This window comes from Somniosus microcephalus, chromosome 3 (assembly GCF_052327205.1).
Source record: "Somniosus microcephalus isolate GS21.2 chromosome 3, FLI_Smic_1.0, whole genome shotgun sequence".
In the NCBI taxonomy this organism is placed as follows: Eukaryota; Metazoa; Chordata; class Chondrichthyes; order Squaliformes; family Somniosidae; genus Somniosus; species Somniosus microcephalus.
In genome coordinates, this window is record NC_140989.1 from 334,876,734 (window position 1) to 334,900,556 (window position 23,823).

Genomic DNA, 23,823 nt, shown 5'->3' on the forward strand with positions numbered 1-23,823 from the left:
CAGGATGTCTACTGACTTGTCATTATTATGGATTTGCTGCACGCAAAGACCCTTTGGTCAGAGCAGTGGGAATTCTAAACTGGCTCTCAGATACAGCAATGGAAAGGCTTTAAGTGATGCTCTCTGGATAAGTGACTGAAATAGCAGCAACAGGCACGCATCTAGATTTTCCCAAAAGGGTGTTTTTCAAAATGAGTAACATACTGCATGCGCTATCAGCACAGCATACTGCTGTATGGTCAATATGTTACACCATATGACAGAAGATAAATAGGATGTTTAGAGTAACCAAAAGTCAGCAATGTCTGTGACTGTGTGTGAGTCAACAACAATATTTCAAAGAAGCATTTGACACAATCAAAATCTTCAGCAACTTTTCTAGAACTTTTGACCACTAAAGAAAAATTTTAACCAAGCCCCAAGACAAGTCCAATATGTAAGTTGCAGCAGCATGTCACTCTGAAAGGGAACACCCAAAGCCAGAATCAGGCCATAGAACAGTAGCATCAAAATGATTCACATTCTCCTCAGGGAACAAAGGGGGTACTTAGTCAAAGTTATTGATTCCTCCAGGATTGATTACCTTTATTTTCTGCTGTGAGGTGACCTTTAGTAGGCCCACAACAGGAATTATTCCTGCTCTCAGCAGGTGTAGGTTCCATTGAGCATAGCAGGGGTGAGCTAGGTGTAATCCAGGAACACCCTCAGTTCTTGAACCACCGTAATGAGAGTGAGTCAAATAAGTGCCCATCCCTCTGAAGCACTATATATTGGACAAATCTTGAGGGCGGGAAGCCGGCAGATCTTGTTTGCACCACATATTGCATTCTCCTTCTAGAATCACACCCCAGGATTTCTACCTTATGAAAGAAGGAAAGACTTGCATTTCACCACCTCAGGACGTCCCAAAGCGTTTTACAGCCAATGAAGTACTTTTGAAGTATAGTTACTGTTGTAATGTAGGAAATAAATAGAAAACTTTTCGAACAACCTTTGTTGTTTATCAGAGAAGCTAATCAGTGTAGGAGCAGTAAACTGTAACAGAGGATCAGGTGCAATAAAGAAGCAGAGAAAGCAACAATAATAGATCAAATATGAAGGGATAAACACACTAATTTTCCTCACAAGTTGCCTTATTTCTTTTTTACTTTATCAAAGTAAGGCAGGGACTCAATCTGGGCTACAACAACACAAAAGCAAAATACTGCAGATGCTGGATATCTGAAATAAAAACAGAAAATGCTGGAAATACTCAGCAGGTCAGGCAACATCTGTGGGAGAGAGAAACAGAGTTAACGTTTCCGGTCGATGATCTTTCATCAGAACTGGGTTAGTTGACGAGTAGCGCTCTGGGTGTTATAGAACCCATCCAAGTTACATTGCACAACACATGGGAAAGGGAAAAGCCGGGTGGTGGGGGGGGGCGGAGGAGAGCCACGTAAAACTTATAAGAAACCTACCCTTTGGTGGCGACCACTTGGACGTCACATCCACACCTGGAAAACCTGAGGAGCAGGTTCAGGGCAGCTCAATTTCCCTGAGGGGTCCTAAGAGGGGTGTTAGGTACCTCAATAGCACAGGCAAGGGGCCGAATACCTGTTTTAGATGGTAACTCTGGATAGCTGAAAGAATGGCCTGACCCAATGATCAGGTCGGATGTCTTGTAGGCGTCCTTGGGGCACAGGATGTTGGTCTCAAAAGTTGACCCTCATTCAGCCTGTTCTACAAGCATAAAATGGGCGCTACAAGGTCCAATTTCTACTCAGGGCCTAAACAGTATCTACAGAGACAGCAATCACTAAGGACTGGCACCAGTCCAGATGTACCTCACTGAGATTATTGCTAGCCCAGCCAATTTTTACACAGTACACTCAAGCTCCAACATACTGTGCCATAGAATGGTCAGAGGCAAGTTTACACGAATAATCTCAGTTGTGCCCAATTTTGTGTGTAAACTCCCTACCTACCATTCCGGAGTAATGCCAAATGGAGATCAGGTGCTTCTCCATAAAGGAAGAAAAAATAGAGGGATAGTCACCTCGAGCCAATCTCTCACACCTTCTTGGGTTGGTTATTGTTGAAAAAAATTGGTAAGTGGAGGAGAGAATTTATTTTTCAATTAGCAACAAAGGAAACAACCATTAGAATATGCCATAAATATTTATTAAATAAAAAAAGATTTGCCAAACTAAAGATGTATAGGGCATCCAGTCCTTTAGTGTTAGTGTGCAGTGAAAAATGACTTGGTTTTTGTGTATTTCTTAAAATAACATAAATGTTCAACTTTGCTATTTTCTGTATATTTGCACAGTGTTATAAGTTTGACAGCTTTGCAAAGGAAACTACTGTGAATTTTTACGCAATGACGATGTGCATCTGATTAGCATTCTTCCTCGCCGCCAAGAAAATTAGAACAGAAGTGGCTCTCGTTACAAAACGGCACCAGTGCAAATATATGAAAATAGGAGGAAAGCATTGACACAGAAAGAAAAAATGAATAGAATCCAAATATTACTAATAAAATAGAACTTGCTAGTCCAGAACAGGGACTAGTGCTTGTCCACCTCGTTTTTAAAGGTGTATCATAACTTCAGGGCCACAAAAGAGAAATGTTAGAAAACCCAGCAGTTTTAACTCTTCAAAGAACTGACGTAGAGGAGATAGATGATAACTGCAATTACCTCAATAGTGAATAAAGCAAACACAATGATGATTACAAGTTTTCTTAATTATGAATCATAATGAATAGAAATCCCACTGAAAATACATGGAACACAAGAATGAAATATTATGAGAAAAGGCTAGTTTCCCTATCAAATTTACTTTTTTTCAGCTGCCCTTGTGCAGCCGATCATATTAGACTCTAGACAACTTATTCAATCTCCTGAGAGATATGAACAACAAGTAGAATTTCCAAGAAGAAAAATCTATTGAACTTGTCCCTCCTCCATCAAGGAAAAACTCCAGGATATTGATCTAAAATTACAATGAACTTTATTCAACCTTGATCAGTTTCATTCCACAAGCTATATTTTCAGGATCCCCACAGGACTGGAAAAGTCTTATTTCAGAAAATGTGACCACATGTTGTGTTTACATTATAAATGTTCAATCTCATTCCTATCCAGATATTCATCCAGTCCTTTTTAAAGGATTAAAGCGGCATAGCATTATCTGCTTTTTTACCCCCAAAAATTGAAACACAAAAGCACGTGGATAATAAATTAGTACTAATAGTGATCTAGTAATAGATCTTTAAATATACTGTGAAATAAGGCAGGAAGCATTATGTCCTCATTCATTTCCTTGGCATATTGGAATTGATAGATACCAACTAGACATTTAATGCTTTGAGTTTCTTTGCATGTTTACTGCCAGTTCCATATTATGTTGAAGATTCTTCAGTTGGACTAACAAACTTAGATTTTCTGATCTACATTAATTTAGCACAATTTTAAATGAATGGGTTAAGACTGCCATTAAAATAATGCCAATTGGAAAATCTATGTTACAGGGTCACACGATTTCCAGTATTAATTTGTGGCAATGGATGCAAAAAAAGTTAAACATTTGCCATTTTATGATCCCTCACATTTCTACCTAACTTACACTTTAAAGGTTAGATTTCAACTCTACAATTGTAGCTCTAGGGACATACTAAGATGTTACTGAGGAACTACAGCAGATGCTGGGTCAGCAAGAGCTGCTTCTTCCTGTTTATAACAGACAGCAGTCAAATCAGAGTAGGACTGACAGATGCTTGTCAGCACCTCTTCCCTCTATTATAAATCACAACACATTTGGCACTCCATTTATATTTTCTTAATAGTAAGAGTTAACTCAGAGACCTATACTTCCTGTGGTCAGAGTCATACGGCACAGAAGGAGGCCATTCAGCCCATCAAGTCCGTGCTGGCTCTCTGTAGAGCAATCTAGTCAGTCCCACTCCCCCGCTCTATCCCCATAGCCCTGTAAGTTTATTTCCCTCAAGTGTCTATCCAGTCTCCCCTTGAAAACATTGAGTGTCTCTGACATGTGGTCATGTCGACATTTCATACAATGCATTATCAGCCAATAGTACACAGACCACCACTTGTGTAAAAAGTAAGCTCCCCAAAATGTTAAAATAAAGACCTCCAAAAGTGCATGTGAACCACCCTTGGCGAATGTCTCAACCTCTATTCATGCAGATAAAGCAATTCAGCCTCCCTTCCCAAAAAAGGCACAAAGCATTAGGAGTTAAAAATGGGGGAAGGAGGCAGTTAATTCTAATAAGGCCGCCCTGTATTATCTGCCAACACATATCGTCGGATCCTGTTCTGTCACTAGATTGAGTATTAATTACTGGTTGGCATTGTATAAATGTTCCTGCCTTCATGAACAAATACAGGTAATTACCAGCTTGTTAAAGAGTGCCATCTCCAGATTTTCTGAAATTCTGAGGCTTGGCTTTACAGAAGGCATTACATAATAACTGAAAAGACTAATTAACAGTACAGCAGCAAGGATTGGACACTGCACACAGATACTTCAGACTGGCAGCAAAGAATGGGCATCATTGCAAGGATCCTTTGATGGCAAGGGGAGACTGCAGCACCCAACAACAACTTGCATTTATATAGTGCCTTTAAAGTAGTAAAACATCCCCAAGGCACTTCACAGGAGCGTATTCAGACGAACATTGACACTGAGCCAAAGGAGGAGATATCAGGAGAGGTGACCAAAAGCTTGGTCAAAGAGGTAGGTTTTAAGGGGCCCAGATCCTTCAGCTGCAAGAGGCAGGCAGCATTGTGCTGTTCCTCATGCTGACATAGAAAAGTTGCACAGAAAGAACCTATGTCCTTCTATAGGTGACAGAGCCTCAGTGAATTTAACAGACTGCATCAGTCCACCATATGGCTCACGCTTTTAAAAGTATAACAGACATCTGTCCTACTATGTTTATTAAATTTCCTCTCCCATTACCTTTTTCACCATCAGTGTTAGAGGTGAGGCAGACAAATACCATGTTAGCCAAATTTTCTTTTAAACCATATCTTGGATTTTATACGACAGCTGTGACACGTAAAAGAAAACATACTGCTCGGCTTCAATACAGCTGATGTGAGCCAACAAAAGGAAGGCTGTCTCTCCCAAGTCAATGCTAGGTTCTGACAAGAACCTTGTTTCCTTAAAGTGCTGATCTAATCACTGAAGTCTGCTTGATAGCACCATCTGTTCGAGGTAATGAATAAAGCAAGAGACCATTTCCAGATTCTAATAACATTTTAAACTGTAGTGGGCCTTTTTAGTGAAGCCCTAAAGTCTCAGTTGTGCCCCTAATCAATCTCACAGACTGTGTAACAAAATACACAAAACTTTTTACTATTCCACCATAGGAATGTGCAATTTAAAGAACTTTTGATTTTTCCAGCAATAACTTTTGAGTGTTTATACATCAAGAAATTAAGTAGACACCAATTGATTGAAGGTGAAAATCCCTAGCAATATAACTTGGCATATTTTAAAAAGTTTAAATTTAATTTTCAATGTCTTCTTACTATATGTGAATAAGAATGATTTAAGAGATACTGCTCGTAGTAACAGTCACAGTCCTTCAGGTATGCTTTGACAATGGGAATGGCATAGAAAGGCACAACGCCACTAACAGTGCAGGTGCACAAAGAGACTATCTAGACAGGGAAGGGTGGTACTGCTAAACATGCACAGAGATACAAAGCCAAAAAATTAAGAGCAATGCACTTTATATTTTCATCTTCTCAGAATATTGGATGCTTAAAACAAATTGAAGGCCGAGATGTTAAGTAGGAAACTCCAGGATTAAATAATTAGAGTTTTAGCCCATATTGTTCCATCTTTTGGGTTCTACTGAGGGAACATAGGAGTAGGCCATTCAGCCCCTTGAGTCATTCTGCCATTCAATTAGATCATGGCTGATCTGTATCTTAATTCCATCTACCCGCCTTGGTTCCGTAACCATTAATACCTTTGCCTAACAAAAATCTATCAAGGGGAGACGGTGGAAATATTCGCCTGTTTTGTAAATACTTTGCCTGGCTTTAAGCAAGCAGAAAATTGAGTTTGGGACATGAATATGGATTTTTGATTCACTTTCCACGAGTTTGTACCTTCCACCATATGCTATGCGTGTTGAAAAAATACTCTAGTCTTAAAATCTACCAAAAAAAACTATCCATTATGGAGTAAATCCATAGAATTATAGAAGTTTACACCAGAGGAGACCTTTCAAGCTCATTGTGTCAGTGCCAACTCTTCTAGAGCAATCCAAAAATAATCTCACTTCCCTGCTTCTCTTCAAGTAGCTCTGTATCTTCCACTACTCCAAATGTTAATATGTTCTCCCTGTAAAAGATGTAATGGTCTCTGCATCTCCTCAATCTCGTGACAAATTAATGACCGTAACTTTTCTTGCCAGTTAAGTTGGGCCAGATCCTTTATTATCTCACTGAACTTTATTTTTCGTCAGAAGTGGAAAATACTGCATCTGCAGTATTTTGCTTTTTTTAAATGATGTTGATTGAGGGATAAGTATTGGCCAGGACACTGGGGATAACTCCCCCACTTGCCTTAGAAATAGTACCATGGGATCATTTATGTTCACCTGAGAGCAAATGGAGTCTTTTCCAGTTCTGACGAAGGGTCACCGACCTGAAACGTTAACTCTGTTTCGCCCTCTACAGATGCTGCCTGACCTGCTGAGTGTTTCCAGCATTTTCTGTTTTTATTTCACTTTAAAAAAAAACAGATTATCTGGTCATTATCATGTTGTTGTTTGTAGAAGCTTGCCGTGTGCAAATTGGCTGCCGTGTTTCCTACATTACAACAACGACTACACTTCAAAAGTACTTCATTGGCTGTAAAGCGCTTTGGGACGTCCTGAAGTCGTGAAAGGTGCTATATAAATGCAAGTCTTTTTCTTTTCTTGCTTAACCTTTCATATTTTCACTTTGACTTTTACTATGTGGTTACTAGTTACCAATTGTTTTCCTACCCTCACATCAGTTATTTGTCCCATTTCAGTTCCCAGAATGAATTTAAGCACGGCTGTTTTTCTCAATGGACCAGAAACATACTGATCTAGGAAGTAGTCTAGGATGCGTTCTGAATAGCATTCCTCACTTTCACCATACGGGTCACTTTTACCCCAGTCTATCTTGAAATAGTAAAAATTACCTAATGTTATTGTCCTATCATTCGTATATATCTTCCTGAACTGTTTACAAATCTCCCCTTCCATTTCCTCTCTATTGTTTGGTGGTCTGTAAAGCAGTGAGAATTGTACCATTTTCTCTCCTAATCCTCAACATTATTACGTTCTAATGCTATGATAGAATTCCTTATTAATACTGCCATCCCACCCTCACCCCTCTCCTTTGCTCCCTCCCCTCACCTCCAACAAGTGCGAGGATCTCATGGGCTTCTTTGTCACTAAGATTGAGACCATCCGTTCAGCTGTTTCTGCTGCAACGCGCCCTTTCCAAAGCCCACCAAGCCAAATTTCCTTCAAGATTCCCTCCTGCCCTAGCCCTGAACTCGCATCATTCTCTAGTTTCTAACCTTTCTCCCCTCATGCCCTCTCTGAGCTCATCTTGTCCATGAAACTCACCACCTGCTCTCTCGACTCTATTTCCACTAAATTTTCCTTCTTGGTCATCATATGCTAGCTGATATTGTAAATGGCTCCCTCTCCTCTGGTACTGCACTCTCAAATCGGCCGTCATCACCCCTCCGCTCAAAAAACCCAGCCTTGACCCCAATGTCATTGCAAACTACCGCCACATCTACAACCTCGCTTTACTCTACAAATTCCTTGAACGTGTTGTCACCTTCCAAATCCGTGCCAATCTTTCCCGCATCTCCATGTTTGAACCGCTCCAAATCAGGTTTCCGCCCCACTACAGCACTGAAACAGCTTAATCAAAGTGAGAAATTACATTCCATGTGATTGTGACTGTGGTAAATTGTCCCTCATCCTTCTCGACCAGTCTGCAGCCTTTGACACCAGCCACCTCCAATGTCTCTCCTCCACTGACGAGCTCAATGGGACTGCCCTCGTCTGATTTCATTCTTATCTATCCAGTCGTAGCTAGAGAATTTCCTGCAATGGCATCTCTTCCCGCCCCCGCACCATTATCTATGGAGTACCCCAAGGATCCATTCTTGGTCTCCTCCTATTTCCCATCTACACGCAGCCCCTCAGCAATATCATCCAAAAACACATCAGATTTCACATGTATGCTGACGACACCCAACTCCACCCCACCACCTCCCTCGACCTCTCCATTGCCTCTGATTTGTCATGCTGCTTGTCTGAATTCCAGTATTGGATGAGCAGAAAATTCCTCCAATTAAATATTTTTGAATGTTTAATTGAGCTTTCAAAAATTATTTTTATATTTATTTAAACCCTTACACTGGTAAATGATCCTACGCCTGCTTTTACCAGGATTAAGAATTTCGTGGGCATTCACTAGGCAGTAGTTGGGCAAATAGCCTAACTCTCCGCCAGCAAACATCCATTTCTTGCGCATTCGGATGATCTCTCAAAATGAAACTTGATAGATCGCAAGTTCCGGGTTTTCGCTCATGCGCAGCGCATGCGGAAACCCAGAACTTGTGGGGCACCTATGACCATGTACGCTGTGTGTACGCGTTCAAAGGCCCTGTAAAATCCGGGCCAATGTCTTCAGCACCCGCCACAAACTCTGTTCCCTAGCACAGAATCCATCCCCCTCTCTGGCCACTCACTCGCTGAGGCTGAACCAGACCACCATTCACATTCACAACCTCTGCAATCTAGTTGAACCTGAAATGAACTTCTGACCCCCTCTATTCGAATCTCTATCACCAAGACCTACTACTTCCACCTCCGTAATATCGCCTGTCACTGCCTGTGCCTCAGCCCATCTGCAGCTGAAACCCTCATCCATGCTTTTGTTACCTCCACACTTGACTATTCCAATGCTCGCCCATCTTTCTCCCACCATAAACTTGAGCTCATCCAAAACTCTGCTGCCCATATCCTAACGCGCACTAAGTCCCATTCACCAATCACCCCTGTGCTCGCCGGCCTACATTGTCTCCTGGTCTAGCAACGTCTCAAGTTAAAATTTCTCATCCTTGTGTTCAAATTCCTCCATGGCGTCACCCCTCCCTATCTCTGTAAACTCATCCAGCCCTACAATCCTCCGAGAACTCTGTATTCTTCCAATTCTGGCTTCTTGTGCATCCCCGATTTCCATCAGCCCACCATTGACAGCCGTGCCTTCAGCTGGCTGTTGTGTATATACCTTTAAGGGAATAACTGGTCTTAGACTGCAGTACTGGCAGTGACCACCCCTGTATAAAAGGCCCTAGCAGGCTTCTGTAGTTTCAGTTTGACGCTGCCTCCTGTTCAGTAAAGTACCTGTTAAACTGTTCTCCTGAAGTCCGTGTATTATTGAGGCGCGGACTTTACACTGGCTAGGTCTTAAGCTCTGGAATTCAATCTCTAAACCTTGCCACGTCGCCACCTCTCTCGCTCCTTTAAGAAGCTCCTTAAAACCTACCGCTGACCAAGCTTTTGGCTACTGCTGACCAAGCTTTTGGCTACCGCTGACCAAGCTTTTGGCTACATATCTCCTTCTTTGACTCAGTGTCAAGTTTTGTCTAATAACGCTCCTGTGAAGCGCCTAGGGTGTTTTACGACGTTAAAAGGTGCTATATAAAGTTGTTGTTGACTGCCTTCTCCAGAGAGAGAGACAAAGGCTGACCTCTGACTTCAGCTCTGTCACCAAGCCACCAACGTTACCACCTTGAATGAGAAACCCTCTCCCTTGACACAAGATCTCCGGTAACATTGCCTGCTTTGCTATCCCCGCCCCCCCATTGTCTCAAAATTGAGGTGGTATGCAAGAGTACAACATTGTGACAGCTGTTTCATCTGGCTTCCAACTAATTGTCCCAATCAACATCCTAAATGGCGTCTGTCTGAGAGTTAACCCGTTGTGAACTGAATCTAACTTCACAACCAAATCATAACACAAGTTCAACCAAAATCCCTTCCAGGCTAAATAGGTAAAAACCTCAAAACATCACAGTAAGGCTCACATGTCAACAAGTGATACAAGCTTTATAACAGCTACAACTCAAATGCAAATTTTAGTCAAAATCTGTTTAAAAAAGCCTAATAGTGAAATCAGACACACAAGAGGCGAAACTGGGTGCCTTTCCACCTCCTGTCAGCACCTCCCGGGGGCGCTAACAGGGCACGGCGCAAATGCCTTTGCAACCGGGCGCGGAGTTGACATCAACTCCCACCATATTCGGTGGGAGTTTTGCGGCGGCACTACAGCGTTGCGCTTCAATCTCCTTCACCCGGCGATCGTGATGTCATCGCCGTGCGCAACGCCCCGGTAGTATCACGGACCCAAAATTGACTCCCCCCCCACCCTGCAGCAGCACCAGGCGAAAACACTGACAGCTGCAGGAGGCGGCATCGGGCAGCCGGCCGCTTCGGGGGTGATGATTAAAGGTGAGGTGGCCAAGGTAAGCAAACAAAACCTTCCCTTTCTTGTTCTGCTTTTTATCGCGGGTTTCTGCCAGTGATCGATCACTCTGCTCGAGTGCCGGGCTGATCGCGCTGGATCGCGGCTGCCTTGGTGGTCCAGGTAGGTACTTTTTCTATTAGAGCCTGCAGCGATGGCCCTTCCCTTTATGGGAGAGAAGGAGCCTTTGAATGTGGCAGCGCTGCACGGCCCAGTGTGCGGCGCTGCTGAAGTCTCCGCCCCGCTTGCTGCTGATTGCGCTCCAAGAAGGAAGTGGAATGCTTAATTTAGCACTCCACTTCTTTCTTGGAGTGCAAAAAACATTTTTTTTTAAGTTTGGAAACATTAGCGCCTGCCGCTAATTTTCCAAACTTTTAAAATTTAGCACCCCAAACGGGGCTATAATGAATTTCTCCTCCACAGGACTTTTACTGCCAATCATATAGAAAGTTACAATTGTGTGAAACAGCTGATTTAATACTGACTAAAAGTTACAGAAAGCTTGATTCAATATATTACATTTGACAAAAACAAATATATCAATGGAGGTAGTCCTTGCTGTAAGTTATTGTGATAAATCCATGTAGTGAGACAAGGGCTCGAAGAGGTGAGGTATTAGGATTAATAACAGCACTTTATTAAACGACTGCGAAACAACCAGGCAGGCTTGCATCCAGGCATTGCACCTATGCTGATCTTGACAGGAAGCAAACCTCTGACCTTAGCAGCAGCATTGGCTACAGCACCACCTGGTGGATAACCTTAATCATAACATCCCAGATTACTATATCCCTCCCCCCTTAAGATTTCAGTATGAATTTCTTAACAAACAACCATTCCTGAGGGTCACATAAGGAGTCTCCATTCATCATGTTCCATACTTGACGAATCTAACAGTTCAGTATCAATCTCTCTGGTGGCTTGCGAGGCCTTTGTGAACGTCTAACAGTAAAGTCCCTGATTGTTTGTGGTGAAGTCACCAGCTGCTCCTGAGCAGTGCTCAGAGTATCTGACTCTGCAACGATGGTTTCCTCTTGACGAATAGGTTCCTGTGGAATTGTCTCTGTCCCTGGTAGTGCCACCACAGATGCACTTGGATAACTGGGGGCAACCCAGTCTTCAGTCATTGCATCTGGAACCTTCATTTCAATTTCCCCTTGTCTGGGAAGTATCTGATCTACATGTCCGCGTACTACCCTACCATCTCCCAATATGACCTTGTATGATACTGGACCTGTCAATGAAGCCAGGAATCCACTTTGGTCCATAACTGAAATTCCCGGTAAGGACTGCAACTCCTTCTCCAAAACTTCGGCTCTTTGTTCTTTTGTCATGGTTCTCTTTTTGTTTGTTTTGTCTGTTTTCCATTTTCCTTTTTAGGTCTGGGTGGACAAGGTCAAGAGTGGAGCGTAGTCTACGACCTAATAACATCTCAGCAGGAGAGAGTCCTGTGGTGGATTGAGGTGTTATTCTGTAGCTGAACAGAACCCGTGACACTTTGGCTGCTAAACTCCCTTCTGCACTTTTTTTCATCATCTCCTTAAATGTTTGTACGGATCTCTCCGCAAGTCCATTCGAGGACGGATGATATGGAGCCGAGGTCACCTGCACTATGCCATTTTTTCTCAAGAACTCTTTTGTCTCTGTACTCACAAAACAAGTGGCATTGTCACTCACCATGATCTCCGGCCCTTGATTACTGAAGCTCCGACGCAGGCAGTCTATAGTAGTAGTGGCGGAAGCAGAATTTACAGGATAAACATCCATCCATTTGGAATGTGCATCAATGATTATGAGGAACATCTTCCCCATGAATGGACGCGCATAATCTAAGTGCAATCTTCTCCATGGTTTATCCGGCCACTCCCAGGGGTGGAGAGGAGCCGCTGCTGGTGCCTTCCGGTGTTCCTGACAAGTGCTGCATGTCTTGACTAGATTTTCTATCTCCTCATCTAGCTTTGGCCACCACAAGTAACTCCTAGCCAAGGCTTTCATACGCGAGACCCCAGGATGACACTGATGTAGTTGCTCTAGGATAGACTGTCGTGCTGGCTGTGGAATAATCACTCGTGCTCCCCACAACATGCAACCATCCTGCACACTCAGCTCTGTTTTCCTGACACTGTAACGTGTGAAGTCAGCCCCTTCCGGATGCTGTGGCCATCCCCTCACCACATATTCTCGAACTCTAGACAGTACTGGATCTTTACCTGTCCATGTTCTTACTTGCTCTGCAGTCACAAGTGCCGTGTCAGTGTCCTCCAACATCAAAACTCTGTCCTCTGGAGCTGCATGGATAGGTGTGCCTAGCAGTGGAAGACGGCTCAAGGCATCTGCGTTCCCATGGTACTTGCCCGCCTTGTAGATGATGACATACTCATATGCCCTCAACGTCACTGCCCACCTCTGGATCCGGGGTGACACCATCTGTGGAACTGCTTTCATTTCATTGAAAAGAGAGAAGAGGTTTATGATCGGTGCATATGGTGAACTTCCTGCCATATATGTACTTGTGGAACCTCTGTAACCCAAACATTACTGCTAACCCCTCTTTGTCTAACTGGGAATAGTTTTTTTCCGCTGGTGTTAGAGTTCGGGACATAAACCCTATTGGTCTTTCAGTTCCATCTTCCATGCAGTGTGAAAGAACTGCCCCCACCCCGTAAGGTGAAGCGTCACAAGAGAGAATGATGTCTTTCTCTGCATTGTAGTGAACCAGCATATCCGACGACAGCATCAGTTTCTTGGACTGTTCAAATGAAACCCCCTGCTCCTCTCCCCACTGCCACTGTGTCTCCTTGCGCAGTAGTTTGTGAAGAGGTGCTAACACAGTTGACAAGTTTGGAAAAAACCTGTTATAATAGTTCAGCAGTTCCAGGTAAGCTTTTAACTCAGCCACATTTGTAGGAGCAGGGGCGTCCTGCAGTGCTTGTACCTTCTCCTCGAGTGGATGGAGCCCGGTGGCATCCACTCTGTGTCCCAGGAACACTGCCTCATTCCCCAGGAAAGTGCACTTACTCCTCTTGAGCCAGAACCCTGCCCTCTCCAATCTCTGTAGTACCTCTCTCAGAGTGCTCAGATGCTCCTGGTCGGTTCTTCCTGTCACCAGAATGTCATCCAGATAGATGGAAACATGTGGAATCCCTTGCAGTACACCTTCGATTGTCCTCTGGAAGATAGCTGGACTAGATGAGACACCAAACAGAAAGCGGTTATATGTAAACAAGCCCTTGTGTGTATTTATGGTGACATACTTCTTTGATTCGTCATCCAGTGTAATCTGCAAGTAGGCATGACTCGTATCCAACTTTGTGAATTTCTTTCCTCCAGCCAGGTTTGCAAAGAGATCCTTTGTTTTGGGAATCAGATACTGCTCTAGTTTGGACACCCGATTGACTGTCAATTTATAGTCTCCACAGAGTCTTACCGAATTGTCCGGTTTTAAAACAGGTACTATGGGAGCTGCCCATTCTGAACATTTCACTGGCTCCAGTATGTTCTCTCTCAGTAGACGGTCAAGCTCAGCCTCTACCTTTGGCTTCATGGCATAAGGCACAGGTCATTGTTTAAAAAACCTTGGCGGTACCTCCTTGTCTACATAAATCTTAGCTGGGGGGGCATTAAATGTGCCAAGTTCCTCCTTGAACACATTCTCATGTTCACTCAACACTTCTTGCAAAGTCAACTGTTTGCCCGCATCTATTTGATGTACTGCTCCCCAGTCTAATTTAAGTTCTTTTATCCAGCCCCGACCTAACAGGTTTGGTCCGGTACCTGATACTATAACTACAGGTAGCTGTTCCACTGTGTCCCTGTGTTGCAGTTATATTAGCTGTACCTAATGTCGCTACTCGTTCACCTGTATGTTTTAAGATGCAGGGAGCAAGGCTTTAACTCTGGAACTTTTGCACGGTTCCACAATTTTGAGTACTCTGCCTTGTTCATTATGGTCACGCCGCACCCTGTATCCACTTCAAAGTTCACCTTAGAGTCATTTACTGTCAGTTGCAATGTGATAGAGAACATTCCAAAAGTGGCTCCTAACATGCTATACATTATGAACATGTCCTCTTCTTCCTCAGCTTCCCCGCTGATGTGGTGTGCTCCATGTCTTTTCACTTCTCTCCCTTGGTTTTGCTGTCCTCCCCCTTTTGGTTTGGATTCCTCCACAGGTGATTTCGCCCTGCAAGCTCGTTTTATGTGTCCTTGTTTCCCACACTTGTAGCACTTTTCCTCCAGAAACTGGCATTCACTTGCCAGGTGATCGCCCTTGCATCTATAAAATGCCTTCACATGCTCACGTTGTGGTTTCTGACACATGTTCAACTTGTGCACAACAACCTGAACTGCAACTTGCGTAGCATTAGCCCTGTCTGAACCCTGTATTTCTTTTACATCTCGGTTCGCTGTCTCTATGGCTTGAGCAAGTTCCAATGCTTTTTCATAAGTAAGCCCAGTCTTGGATAATAATCTGCGCTCCATTCGGTCGTCCATTATTCCGCAAACTAGCCTATCTCTCAGCATTTCCTTCAGGTTGTTCCCATAATTGCAATCTTGTGCTAATTTACGCAACACCGCTACATAGTCCATTACACTCTCTTCCTCTTTCCTGTTCCTTGAATTAAACTTGAACCGTTGTACAATCTCACTAGGCTTAGGGTTGAAATGTTCTTTTAGCAAGGCCACTAATTCAACAAATGATTTGTCTCCAGGCTTTTCAGGACTGAGCAGATTCTTCATCAAACTGTAGGTTTGGCTTCCCACTGAACTAAGCAGAATGGCTTTCCTTTTTCCGGCATCATTTATTTCATTTGCTTCGAAAAAATAACCCAACACGTCACAGTATTCCTCCCAGGTTTGTGCTTGACTATCAAAAGCGGAAACCGTTCCTACCGTGGCAGCCATGCTCTCTTCCAGCTGGTAGCTAATCGTAGCTCGTAATTTTGTTGTTTAAACGTCCTGGCAGACTTTTCTTCTTTATTCAGGGTCCTTTAGTTACCTCATCACCAAATGTGATAAATCCATGTAGTGAGACAAGGACTCGAAGAGGCGAGGTATTAGGATTAATAAGAGTACTTTATTAAACAACTGCGAAACAACCAGGTAGGCTTGCATCCAGGCATTGCACCTTTGCTGACCTTGACAGGAAGCAAACCTCTGACCTTAACAGGAAGCAAACCTCTGACCTTAGCAGCAGCATTGGCTACAGCACCACCTGGTGGATAACCTTAATCATAACATCCCAGATTACTATAGTTATGGTCCATGATCAGTTACATATTAACAGTAAGAAAAAAAATAGCAAAATAAATGAGCCAAATTTTGCACATTTCATATGTTTCAATAAATATGGAGCTTTGGGACAGAATATGAAGCAGCCTCCTTAAAGTCACTCATGATGGAATATACATTAGCCATAGTGCCACCAGATGATGTACCAACATTCCCCTTTAGATGGCCCTCAGCTGACTCCATGAAGGTCTCAATAATGACATCCATTTTTTTTATAGTTCCTGGGATGTGGGCGTCGCTGGCAAGGCCAGCATTTATTGCCCATCCCTAATTGCCCTCAAGAAGGTGGTGGTGAGTTGCCTTCTTGAACCACTGCAGTCTGTGTGGTGAAAGTGCTCCTACAGTGCTGTTAGGGAGGGAGTTCCAGGATTTTGACCCAGCGGCGATGAAGGAATGGCGATATATTTCCAAGTCAGGATGGTGTGTGACTTGGAGGGGAACTTGGAGGTGATGGTGTTCCCATACGCCTGCTGACCTTGTCCTTCCGCGTGGTAGAGGTCACGGGTTTGGGAGGTGCAGTCGAAGAAGCCTTGGTGAGTTGCTGCAGTGCATCTTGCAGATGGTACACACTGCAGCCAGGGTGCGCCGGTGGTGGAGGGAGTGAATGTTTAAGGTGGTGATTGGGGTGCCAATCTAGCAGGCTGCTTTTTCCTGGATGGTGTCGAGCTTCTTGAGTGTTATTGGAGCTGCACTGATATAGGCAAGTGGAGAGTATTCCATCACACTCCTGACTTGTGCCCTGTAGATGGTGGAAAGGCTCTGGGGAGTCAGGTGGTGAGACACTCGCCACAGAATACCCCGCCTCGGACGTGCTCTTGTAGCCACAGTATTTATGTGGCTGGTCCAGTTAAGTTTCTGGTCAATGATGACCCCCAGGAGATTGATGGTGGGGGATTTGGCGATGGTAAGGCCGTTGAATGTCAAGGGGTGGTGGTTAGAATATCTCTTGTTGGAGATAGTCATTGCCTAGCACTTCTGTGACGCGAATGTTACTTGCCACTTATCAGCCCAAGCCTGAAAGTCGTCCAGGTCGTGCTGCATGCGGGCATGGACTGCTTCATTATCTGAGCAGTTGCGAATGGAACTGAAAACTGTGCAGTCATCAGCAAACACCCCCATTTCTGACCTTATGTTGGAGGGAAGGTCATTGATGAAGCAGCTGAAGATGGTTGGCCCTAGAACACTGTTCTGAGGAACTCCTGCAGCAATGTCCTGGGGCTGTGATGCTTGGCCTCCAACAACAACAACCATCTTACTTTGTGCTAGGTATGATTCCAGCCAGTGGAGAGTTTTCTCCCTGCTTCCCATTGACTTCAATTTTATTAGGGCTCCTTGATGCCACACTTGGTCAAATGCTGCCTTGATGTCAAGGGCAGTCACTCTCACCTCACCTCTGGGATTCAGCTTTTTTGTCCATGTTCGGACCAAGGCTGTAATGAGGTCTGGAGCTGAGTGGTCCTGGCGGAACCCAAACTGAACATCGGTAAGCAGGTTATTAGTGAGTAAGTGCTGTTTGATAGCAGTGTCGACGACACCTTCTATCAGTTTGCTGATGATTGAGAGTAAACTAATGGGGCGGTAATTGCCCAGATTGGATCTGTTCTGCTTTTTGTGGACAGAACATACCTGGGCAGTTTAACATATTGTCAGGTCGATGCCAGTGTTTTAGCTGTACTGGAACAGCTTGGCTAGAGCCGCAGCTAGTTCTAGAGCGCAAGTCTTCAGCACAACAGCTGGCATGTAGTCGGGGCCCAAACCCTTTGCTGTATCCAGTGCGCCCAGCCATTTCTAGATATCACGTGGAGTGAATCAAAATGGCTGAAGACTGGCTTCTGTGATGGTGGGGACCTCAGGAGGCGGCCGATATGGATCATCCACTCGGCATTTCTGGCTGAAGATGGTTGCAAATGCTTCAGCCTTGTCTTTTGCATTCGCATGCTGGGCTCCGTCATTGAGGATGGGGATGTTCATGGAGCCTCCTCCTCCTGTTAGTTGTTTAATTGCCCACCACCATTCACAACTGGATATGGCAGGACTGCAGAGCTTTGATCTGATCCACTGGTTATGGGATCGCTTCGCTCTGTCTATAGCATGCTGCATTCACTGTTTAGCATGCATGTAATCCTGTATTGCAGCTTCCCCAGGTTGGCACCTCATTTTTAGGTACACCTGGTGCTGCTCCTGGCATGCTCTTCTACACTCCTCATTGAACCAGGGTTGGTCCCTGGCTTGATGGTGATGAACCAGGGTTGGTCCCCTGGCTTGATGGTGATGGTAGAGTGAGGGATATGCCGGGCCATAAGGTTACCGATTGTGGCGAAATACAATTCTGCTGCTGCTGATGACCCACAGCACCTCATGGATGCCCAGTTTTGAGCCGCTAGATCTGTTTTGAATCTATCGCATTTAGCACAGTGGTAGTGCCACACAACATGATGGAGGGTGTCCTCAGTGTGAAGACGGGACTTCATCTCCACAAGGACTGTGCGGTGGTCACTACTGCCAATGCTGTCATGGACAAATGCAGCTGTGACAGTAGATTGGTGAGGACGAGGTCAAGTAGGTTTTTCCCTTGTGTTGGTTCTCTCACACCTGCCGCAGGCCCAGTCTGGCAGCTATGTCCTTCAGGACTCAGCCAGCTCGGTCAGTAGTGGTGCTACCGAGCCACTCTTGGTGATAGATATTGAAGTCCCCCACTCAGAGTACATTCTGTGCCCATGCCACTGTCAGTGCTTCTTCCAAGTGGTGTTCAACATGGAGGAGTATTGATTCATCAGCTGAGGGAGGGCAGTACGTGGTAATCAGCTGGACGTTTCTGTGCCCATGCGTGACATGAAGCCATGAGACTTCATGGAGTCTGGAGTCAATGTTGAGGACTCCCAGGGCCAATCCCTCCCGACTGTATACCACTGTGCCACCTCCTCTGGTGGGTCTGTCCTGTTGGTGGAACCGAACATACCCAGGGATGATGATGGAGGAGTCTGGTACATTGGCTGAAAGGTATGATTCTGTGAGTATGACTATGTCAGGCTGTTGCTTGACTAGTCTGTGGGTCAGCTCTCCCAATTTTGGCACAAGTCCCCAGATGTTAGTGAGGAAGACTTTGCCGAGTCGACTGGGCTGGGTATGCCTTTGTCTTGTCGAAGCCGGTGCCATGGTCAATGCTGGGTGGTCCGTCTGGTTTTATTCTTATTATTTTTTTCCGTAGCGGTTTTTCACAACTGAGTGGCTTGCCATTTCAGAGTTAAGAGTCAACCACATTGCTGTGGGTCTGGAGTCACAGGTAAGGACAGCAGATTTCCTTCCCTAAAGGACATTAGTGAACCAGACAGGTTTTTAGGACTATCGGCAGTTTCATGGTCACCATTACTGGTATTAATATAGTTTGGAAAACTGCTCAAGTATCACTAGCAGAATGCATCAGCAATTGAGAAGATCTCCAGCAAGAACCAGTCTTCATAATTTTGCAATGTCTTTGTGACCCTGTGCACTTGACTGAAGCTATAAGGCTTGCACATTAAATTATCCTCCAACCTATTACAAATGAAGGAATATCGCCTATAGACTATAGCATGTGACTCCCTCTTACCTATTGGCAGAGAGTACCTCCAGATGAGAGGTTGCCTCTTACCACCTAATTCTACATTCAAATGTTTGTTTCGAGATGGATTGTTTTGCATTTCCAAACCAATCACATCAGGCTCCCCATGGTATGCAGAGACCTCTTTTTCCTCTTCTAACATTACAATAGATTGCTGCTAATACAACCTCAAGGATAAAAATGTGGACAGCTCATCTATGGAGCTATAACATGGTTTTGCTTAATATATGAACCATATACATAAAAGACTACTAAAAGAGCAAGAACAAAAATACTTCACAGACAGTTGAACCATCAAAGACTGCTAAACTTATTAGAAAGGAGGTGATTTAGAACCAAGAATATTTAAATATACCATATAAGACTTATGTTAAATTCAAAATATACTACATAAATAATACTATTTAGGATCAGAAATATGGAAAGAATTAGAGGTGCTGTGTGAAATAAAAAGTGTATTGAACTTACCATAATTAGCAGTCAGAAGATGGGTGAGATCCTCATTTCATGAACTAAAATAGTGAGTCACATTCAATTCTGTTCAGATTTTTTTTTCTCTTTAGTGACAATAGTCCTTCAAAGTGAATCTTATGTTTTTAAAATCAACAACTTTAACTGACTATTCAAAATAAGTAATTAATGCACTTGCTATTGTCTTCTGGGCTTCTGTTGACTTTCTTTGCAAACTATACCAACTCCTTCAATAAATTCCACTGTTGGTATTTGGGACTATATTGCCAGAAATAAATCTTTCCATTTAACAAAATTAGTATTTTCAATAAATCACTGGAAAACTTTGGTTACTGCCTTTGGTCTACCCCACCATTTTCTGCTGTTTGCCACTGGTGTTGCGTGGAGGGAGACTATTTATCACTGTATTATCACTGTAAAGGATATAGAAATCTCAGCAATCTCATGATCCTCAACAAACGTTTACTGAAAAGAATGACTGAATTTTTTTTCACATGAGGAAGCTTCAATGTATATTTTCTCTTTCGAAAGTGTGCCATGCAAAAAGAAATCACCAATACAAGGACAGGAACAAATTATGGTATTTACTTCCAAAGTTATACTACAATACAATACGCAAGATTGTTACAATTTTTAAAAAGTTTGCTCGAGAGATTCTTTGCACTTGACTCCAAACACCATTTTTCACTTTCAGTAGGGGTTGTCTGACACATGGATTTCTTTATGTCCATTATTAATGCTGCTCTGGATTTTGTGATCAAGTCACAGAAGACAGATCCAGCCAGGTCTTCCACATCACTTTGTTTCCGTCATTCTTCTCTGTTCCACAAAAGTCGAAGTCTAGTTAATAATCCTGTTCGGTATCCAGGTGCAACCCAAAAACCTTTCTTGTGCTCAGCATCAAGGACTGCTCATGTAAGCAAGTGCTTGCTGCCCATGAATCAAAGTATGACCTTACCTGTGCAATATCTACCCATGTTACTTTATTTAGCTTACTGGATCTGACAAGCCATTGTGATCTCCTAGTGGAAGAGTTAACGGTCCATTAAATTGTAATTTAGGCTATAAACTATACGGCATATTAAAAGCAACAACTAAGGAATAGTAATAGACAATGAAGCAGCTTGCATTGTTAACATCACTTTTAATATATGCTCCTTCCTTGGGTACCAAAAATGAAAGATATACCACTTTATTGATACTACATCTGGACTGTTGCCTGGGCTATAACACTTTATGTAAGGATTCTTCCGCACATGCTGCAGTATAATAGTACTAGAAGAACTGGCGAGATGAGTGGGAGGAACCCAAGTACACCTCTGACTGAGTGTCAAGCAGTCAATCATTACCACCCCCACCTCAGAAACACACTTAGGGGCCGCTTATGCTGGGATAACAGGGTTATTTCAGTTTAAAGTTTTTCACTTATTCCCATGTTAAAGGGAATCAGAGTTGTTTCCACAATTTCCAACCAGTTGTCACTGACAGTGGGGTTCAAAGTTTGTTGCCAGCCATCTTAGATGACAATCAGTTAGATTGAATGTAATGATAATTATGCAGACAGGTATCAGAAACTACTTCTTGTGAGAGTAACACTAATGGCGTTGTAATTAAAATGTATTAACACATCAGGACCAACAAGTATCATAATAGCCATATGCAGTAGCGTCATCTGTAGACATAGCTTTCCCCACACTGCAATTCCTAGCCACACTTACAGAATGTGGATTCTAGCTAAGCTTAGCGACCCAAACTTATTGTAACAATTTAAAGTGACTAGTCATCGCACAAATACACCAACACTATCGTTCAGATAGTGACTCAACTTCTATTCGTCACAAAGATTTTTTAATCATGTTGGTCTCACAAGAAAGAAAGTGTTATTTATATAGCACCTTATCACATCCTGAAGCCATCTCAAAGTGTTCTTCAAAGTACAGTCACTGTTATGTAGGAAAATTCCGCAGCAAATTTGTATACAGCGAGTTCCTCAAACAGCAAATTAATGAATAACCACATAAGATGCTTTCGGTGCTGCTGGTTGAAAGAAAAACAAAGCTAGAATATATATAGTGCCTTTATATGCTCAGGGCATCCAAAAGCACTTCACAGCCAATTATTTAATTTTTGACGTGTGGTCACTGTTACTTTTGTAGGCAAATACAGCAGCCAATTTGTGCACAGCAATGAGTTGCATGACCAATTAACCTATTTTGATAGTGTTGGTTGATTGAGGAATGTTGAACAGTACACAAGGAGAAAGGAAGTTAGAGATTGGGCGGTAGTTTGCAAGAACAGAAAGGTCAATTATGGGTTTTTTTGAGGAGTGGGGTGATGATACCAGTTTTGAAAGGAAAGGGAACAGCACCTAAAAAAGAGGGAACCATTTACAATTTCAGTTAACATGGGCATCAGGAAGGGAAGTTGAATGGTCAGTAATTATATGGTGCCCTCAGGGCTGCTTTTGAAGAGCAGCCACTGTTATCTGGTAGGGAAATACGACAGCCAAATTCCACACAGCAAGTTCCCACAAACACCAATCAGATGCATGACCAGATAATCTGTTTTAGTGATGTTGATTGAGGGGTAAATATTTACCAAGACACTGGGAGAACTCCCCGGCTCTTCTTCGAATAGTACCATGGGAAATTTTACGTCCGCCTCATTCGAAAGATGGCACCTCTGTCAGTGCAGCACTCCCCCAGTACTACACTGAAGCATCAGCCTAAATTAAGCGCTAAAGTTTCTGGAGTGAGGCGTGAACCAGCGACCTTCTGACTCGGAGATGAGAGTCCCATCAATGAGCCAAGGCTGACACCCGAGAGAGCAGGAGGTGGGCTTCATTGACAAGATGAGCTCAGAGAGGCATATGGGGAGGAGATAGGAGAGAAACTAGAGAATGATGCGGCTTTGGCTTGCTGGGAAAGGGGAACGGGGAGAAACCGGCAGACGCAGCTGAATGGATGGTCTTAGCACTAGTATCAAAAAGTCCATTAGTTTCTCACACTTTGTTGGATGAAGGTGGAGGGGGCATGGGAGAGTTGGTAGTAGACAAAAGAAGCCAGGATTTATCTTTGTTCTCCAGGAAGTTCCTGGAGTAGTGGGCAGTTTTGGAAGAGGACAGTGAAGCCTGATAGCACTTGATATGGTCCAGTCAGATCTGAAGATGGATGACTAAACCGGATAATCACCAGATATAATCAAGACTGCATTCTCTGAACTTGAAGGAGCGAAGATGGGAGCTATCCTAGGAGAACAACATGAATGGGAGTAAAGGTTTTACTGGGTACAAGAGCATCAAAGGTGGAGGAGAGTTAGTGGTTGAGCAGATCAACAGCTGCAGAAGTATCTAGGCTAGGCAGTTGGCAGCTTGAAAGTGCACTCCCACGTGACTTATGGGAGAGATTTTTCCAAGGATGGACGCCGAAGAATATGAAGCTGGAATTGGGTTGGGGAAATGTATGGTGAGGGATACAAGGATGTGATCAGAGATGGCCTTGTCTGTGGTCAAAAACATGGGAGTATAGAGTACAATAAGCTGCAAATATAAAGTGATCCGATATTCACCATCCACTTGGCATCCACCACAGAGTTCTCTAAAAGCAGTGAGGGGAAAACAGTGGGAAAGGACTTCCAGTGGCAAAGATTTCTTACTTTGGGAAGATTGCTGTCATCTGTGCGGAGGCAAATCCTTTTCTGCAGCCACCCTCTGTGATATTTCCATTTTTATAGTTCAATTCCGCGGAGCTGTAGGAAGACAGAGATGAAAACAAAACAGATAAGATTAGTAACACAATGATACAAGACACAAACACAAAATGAATTGTGGAATTTTACAGCAGGAGGCAATTCAGACCATCGCACCAGCACTCATGCTGCGAAAGAGCAATCCACTTTATGTCATTCCCTTAC

At 43.5% G+C, this 23,823-nt stretch overlaps 1 protein-coding gene across 21 annotated transcripts in view; it reads right to left on the reverse strand.

Moving 5' to 3' along the window:
* Window positions 1-23,823, reverse strand: part of st3gal3a (ST3 beta-galactoside alpha-2,3-sialyltransferase 3a) — a 723,997-nt gene that overhangs the window by 385,502 nt on the left and 314,672 nt on the right. For all 21 annotated transcript variants that reach the window (XR_015077713.1, XM_085983191.1, XM_085983189.1 and 18 more), the window contains one exon: window positions 23,566-23,658. Coding sequence is in view for 20 of the 21 variants with exons in the window: in XM_085983191.1 (XP_085839317.1) it covers window positions 23,566-23,658 (93 nt within the window). In the remaining variant the exon portion in view is untranslated. The remainder of the gene's footprint in view (window positions 1-23,565; window positions 23,659-23,823) is intronic.